At 35.5% G+C, this 6,494-nt stretch overlaps 1 protein-coding gene across 1 annotated transcript; it reads left to right on the forward strand.

Moving 5' to 3' along the window:
• The first annotated feature begins 3,455 nt into the window (after positions 1-3,455).
• Positions 3,456-6,116, forward strand: D (Dichaete). The gene has a single exon (XM_014235949.3). It carries the CDS (start codon positions 4,028-4,030, stop codon positions 5,267-5,269), a length of 1,242 nt encoding a protein of 413 aa, XP_014091424.2. The 5' UTR covers positions 3,456-4,027; the 3' UTR covers positions 5,270-6,116.
• The last annotated feature ends 378 nt before the right edge of the window (positions 6,117-6,494 follow it).

The following is a 6,494-nucleotide window of genomic DNA, read 5'->3' on the forward strand; positions in this document are numbered from 1 at the left end:
GAGCAGCGGTGAGAAAAAAAAAAACATAATGAATAAAGCAACAAAGGTAACAGTGGTGGCTGGGCTAATGAGAAACCAAAAGAAGCAACTTTCGGACAGTCTATCAAAGGCAGGCAGAGTAAGTGAACTGAGAGAAGAACTTATTGGCGGCCGATAGGAATGAGAGTTATAGCCGCGTGTATTCATTTCTAAGCGAGCTGATGAAAAAATCTGCATATAGTTGCGCCACTTTAGAAACTAGACATTAAATCGCATACTGACAAATACAAGAAGACAGAAATAAAAAACAATGATTAATGAATGCTGTATGGAAGAATTATTGAATATGTGATAGAATTAATGATTATAAAGAAACTGTAGTGTGAAGAGGGAGACAAATAAGATTGCAAAGAGGAACCAAAGGTCGGTAAATGTGTTGTTGGCACTACCACAATGGAAAGTGTTAATTCCCCTCACTTCTTAAGTACATGAGTTATCTAACAATATTTGCTTTTAAATTGAGCATTGACTTTCGACTATAATAATATTATATAATATAAACAATAAGTATCTATGTATGTTATTATTTATAAACGAATTTGATGGAAATGTATAGAAAAATATCAACATTAAATATGTGTTCATATGTGGATACTATTTTTTGATTTTATTACAAGGCAAAGGTGTACATAAGATCGACAGGTGACACTTAACATGATTTAAATTATATTTATTTTCGTTTAAGATTTTTAAGTAACAATTTGAATATGTATGCGTATATACAGGCATTTCAAAATTGATTTTGACGATACATTTTTACCTATTAAAATTTTCTGCCGATCTCTCTGTTTTTTTGACATTTTAAGTAAATAATAATATATAATATTAAGGCTACTTATATTGTTATCATACATAAGTAAATCAAGCTATCATATATACACGAACGTAAATATTCATATGTACATATAGTCATACACAGATGTTCAACGTTTTAAAAAGATATTAAAATTATTTTTTATGAACGTTATGGATATGTGTCTTCACATACGATTGCAGTGGTATTCTACATACATATGTACATATATACATATATATGTATATAATATGTATCTACCGTAAGTAAGTTTCGGAATTTCATTAAGATTTCTTACACATTGACCGATAGATGCGGTATAAAGTCAATCGGAAGTACGAAAATATTTATATTAGGCATTTAGAGTTAAGGGAAGTATTGATCAGATTTTACCCATTTTCGGCAAAAGGCCATGCCGTATTGCAATACTCAAACTCATAGACTGACCGATATGTTTGGTAAAAAATCAGCCATGTGCATTGGTGTCTGGGTCCTTGAAAAGTTATAGTCCGATTTCGACAATTTTTGGGCGTTAGATTGAGGACACTATTTGTACAAAATTTTACTCTAATAACTTTATTGATGTTTGTTTTGGTTATTGTAGAGTAATAGAAACAGATAGAATTTAATTCTTATTTTGTTATATGGGAAGTAAGTATTTTGTTATATGGGAAGTAAGCGTGGTTGTTAACCGATTCCGTTTACATAGTGTGCAGTAGTAACAATAGCATGACCTCCCACACCAAATTTGGTTTAAATTGTTTAAGTGTGTATAGGATTATAGGAGGTGCCACGCCTATTGTCCAATTTTTACACCGGCCCCTGCTCTGCCATCCTGGCTGTGAAATTTTATTCTTGTGGCTTGAGTAAGCTTTAGCTCTTTTAGTAATTTTCAACAAAACCGTTAACGAAATTTAAAATTCTTTCTGTTTCTGATTCTTTCACTTTTCAGTATGCAAATCAAGAACCAATGAATGTATAAAGATAAAACTTTGACCAAATAGTGCGCTTAAATTAGGCCACCTTATGACCAAAAATTGTCAAAATCGGACAACAACTTTTCAAGCTTCCAAATACCGAATATGTGGGCCCCAGTTCCTACAACAAACATGTTATCGAAAATATCGGTCAATCTGTGAGATTAAAGCTCGGAAAAAATCCTTTCCTGATAATGCAATGCTCGTATGTCAAATATGGGTAGAATCGATTAATACTTCACTTAGCTCCCCTTAGTGTTAATATAGAGTTTCGCGAACGCATGAAAGAAAGTTCTCGGCTTTCATCCTTGAAAGTTGCAAGAGTATAAAATATTCGGTTACACCAGAACTTAGCCGTTCCTTACTTGTTTGTTTATGTTTTACTAATTTTTAATTATGTAAGATAAAACAACTGATTCGCAACAATTAAGTCATATTACCATTATTTTTAACTGCATTATCCATGCAGCCAAATTGATTATTATTATTTTGATAACAGCTGTACACACAGACAAATTTTTTCAGTAATTTGAAATGACAATACACACACGTTTCTTTAAAAGCGCTAAGTTGAAGTACTTACATTCTAACTACACACTTACATATGTATGTATATATATGCATTTATGACGATATTTTACCCTCATTTTAACACATTTCTTAGTAAGAGTATTGTGCCTAATATAATTTAAAAAAAAAAAAAATTAATATAATAATAATCAAAGTGTGCAAACCGGAGACAATATATAAATAATTAACATAAAAGCATATAATGGACTTTGATAATAAGAATCAAGTAAGTCATAAAAGGGTCTTCTCGTGCATGTTATGTACGTAACAAACGTTCATTCTATGAACGCTTCTGTCCTTTACGCCTTTCTCTTAATGTACCGTTTGTATTGACATTATGCCCTAAAAGCCACTCTCCCGTATTCTCACCAAGGGCGCAACCAAGCAGCTCAGAGACAGGGGAAGGTGAGTGTTTATCACAATTGGCAGTACAAAACGTGCGTACCAGTAACAAAGCAACAACAAGCCAAATATATTGCAACAAAGGTACAGTGACATCTATGCTTCTCAGTGGACTACCGCCAGGCTGTCACATAGCACAGAATAGAGCGTACAAAATGCAATAAAGCAGTGTTGTGCGCAGCTTTTGTTCATTGGCAAATAACAAAGGCAGAGTTGGCGCATGAATAACTACAACCATCCCCAACATTAACACTAACAAGAACAACCAGCATAAATATAACTGCCACACTAGCCTCCAGCAATGCGATACAATAGTTTTATTGCATTGCCCGCGAATATTGTTGTCTTGCTTTGTCCGATGATTAATGTCCGCCAACCTGAAACAATTTCCATTGGCTCTACCCTGCTCTGTTCCCCAAACTTTCCTTTCACTCTTACAAACGAATTTGCGTTAACGCTCTTCTTTTATTGCGGCGTAGTTCGCTTTGTGCTGTACGTGTAGAAGCGAGATAACTAAAGTGGTTGGCTCTCTCACCTGTGCATGCCGAGTAGAATGTGTGTTCACGGCATTCACGAGCGTGTGTAAGTATCCTTAGCGGAACACTTACGAGTGTTTAACACTAAGCGAGAAAAATCAATTTGCCTATCATCGTTTGTATATAGTAGCCGGACAACTTTGTCTACACAAGCAAACGTAGCTGAGCATTCGACGTGAACACAACATAACAGTCGTTGTACAATAGCGCTGTAAACGGTCTAAGAACATATAATAAACCGAAAACACTTGAATAAAAGGCGAAAGAGAGAGCTAGTGAGAGACGTACAATTGTTGTGTTCGTACCTTATTTAAATTGGTATTGTTTTATTCGGGGCGGAATTGTGCGAATGAAGTGAAAACTGGATATTTATAACTTGTGTACTTTAAAGTTGTGGATGGTCGGAGATTGTTGTGCAAAGAAATCAGTCTGTACGAAGCAGTTGAAGTGAATAGAAGTAGAAACAATTGCACCGAAAGTAGTAAAGAAACGTGAAGGAAAGAAAATAAGGAATGATATGAATATTTCATAGTAAAGAAGAAATAAAAATAACATCAGATAAACACACGTGAAAAGCAATAAAAAGTAATAGTGTTAAATTTATTTCAAATTGTAGTATTTTCACATAATCAAGAAGAATAGTGAAAAAAAAATTAGAACATATAGTTTCGTGAAAGTGTAAAGTTAAATACAAACACATAAACATCAGAATGACGACTTTGTCTTCACATCCAAATTATGGATTCCATATAAGCCAGGGCTTAGATATACCCACTCCAGGCGATTATGCGCCACAAAATAATCTCAGTCCCACCGATATGGACATAAAGCGTGTAATGCATTTTTCACAAACTGGTGGCTTGGCGGCCATTTCTGCAGCGATGGGTGGCTCTCCAGTAGGCGGTCATGCAGCCAGCAATGGTAACTCCATCATGGGTACAGCCAGTATGGGTCATATGGGTTGCGGCAGCAGCGGTCTTGGTGGTAATATGAACAGTGGCTTACATCACTTAGCTGGTGGCAATCATATACAAACTGCCGTCGGACATCAGACACTATCGCCCAACTCCTCAATCGGGTCTGCTGGCAGTATTGGAAGTCAAAGTTCAATTGGGGCTTTAGGCCATGGCCAAGGGCTCAATGGCAGCGGTAATAATGGTGGTGGGAGTATGCACCATCATCCTACGTCGCCGGGTCAGGAAGGTCACATTAAACGACCAATGAATGCTTTTATGGTATGGTCTCGTCTACAGCGTCGTCAAATTGCAAAAGACAATCCAAAGATGCACAACTCAGAAATTTCTAAACGTCTTGGTGCCGAATGGAAACTGCTAGCTGAATCTGAGAAACGTCCCTTCATCGACGAGGCCAAGCGTTTACGTGCACTACACATGAAAGAGCACCCCGATTACAAATATCGTCCACGACGTAAGCCAAAGAACCCACTTGCTGGTGGAACGCAAGGACTGCAAATGCAATCCGTACAAGGTCAACAGAAATTGGGTGGTGGTGCAGGCGGTGCTGGTGCTAGTGCCTATAATCCTTTTCATCAATTACCACCATACTTTGCGCCTTCACATCATCTTGACCAACCGTACCCAGTGCCGTATTTCGGTGGGTTTGATCCCTTGGCACTTTCCAAATTGCATCAAACACAAGCCGCAGCCGCAGCAGCCGCTACAAATCAAACTCACAATGTGCTGGAAGCTCAAAAGGCTCCGCAGTTACCACCTACAACACTGAGCAGTTTTTATTCCGGCATTTATTCAGGCATATCAGCGCCTTCTTTATATGCTGCCCACTCGGCTAATGCAGCGGCGGGACTCTATAATTCATCGTCGACATCATCACCAGGCTCTTCACCCGGTACAATCACACCTAACGGCATGGAATCATCAGTGTCATCGGCGATGGACAATGCGCTGAGGCGACCGGTGCCGGTGCTGTATTAAATTATAAGCAAAAATATTAGTAGTCTTTAATGTAGAAAGTACAATTGGCGTTGAATGCGCTTTGTTAAATTTTTTTTATTAAGAACCAATACCTCGAGAGACCCCAGAGTTCTTTTATGTATAGATATATATTAAAGATAGACGCACTGGGTAATACACCAAAATGTATTTATTAACAATATAATGTATTGGAAGTAGACACAGATTCCTTTACCAAGTTATCATGTGATTTAAGTTATAGCAAAAATTAAATGTAATATTAATAATTCGATTTGTATGTTGACAAATTTAAAAATAAACAAAAGTACAATAATTTAAAAAGAAATTTGCATTTATTTTTGAAATATGTAGAAAATATTTGGCTAACTGGCTGAAGTATTAACTATTTCGCCAATCATTCATAAACATTTCAAATTATTGATAATGCAAATATGTTATAGAAACAAATCACCGCTTAAATTAATTTATTGTAAAGGTTGGGTATATGATTTCTGCTTTATTACTGATTTAAATATTACCTGTAATCGATAAATCGTCACATCTGTTTTGCTTTTAGCTCTCACTATTTATAAGAATAAAATACTTTAATTTATTCATCTAAATCTTATACTACATTTTTGTGGTTTTCATACATTGGATTCAATTTTGCTATATAATTAGACTTATGTATTAAGAAATTGTAAATATTTTCATTTCGATCGGACCGAAAGAGACATTGTACTATATGGATGTATGTAACTGAATTACAATTAATTGTAACGTATATCAAGGAGCAAAGTATTACATATAAATAATTGTAAAGAAAATACTAATTGAAAATAAAATTTTGATTGACTTGACTAAAAAATATGCCTTTGAACTTTGCGGCTTATCATGAACTATCATGAACAATTGAAAGCTATTAAAAGAGTCATAATTCACTAAATAAATATGTCAGAAGCATTAAATTTCAATCCTAAGGTGCATGGCAGGGTTTCATATTGATCGATATAAAAATAGGACTATGGTCGTGGCCTCGCCACCTTAGGTGAAATCTCATATCTCAGGAACTACTACACCAATTTCAACCAAATTTGGTGCACAATATTATCCTGATATTCTAAGCTTATTCACAATTTTGAATTCCATATGATTATTTCGTTTTATAGTATATGGTATAAATCAGGTTTTGGTTTTGGATTCCCATCTGTTGTGGTAATTTTACTACCAAAGTAGCACAATTCCG

This window comes from Bactrocera oleae, chromosome 6 (assembly GCF_042242935.1).
Source record: "Bactrocera oleae isolate idBacOlea1 chromosome 6, idBacOlea1, whole genome shotgun sequence".
Classification (NCBI taxonomy): domain Eukaryota; kingdom Metazoa; phylum Arthropoda; class Insecta; order Diptera; family Tephritidae; genus Bactrocera; species Bactrocera oleae.

Coding starts and splice junctions, on each gene's coding strand:
- D (XM_014235949.3), top strand. CDS start 4,028: ATGACGACTTTGTCTTCACATCCAAATTATGGATTCCATATAAGCCAG.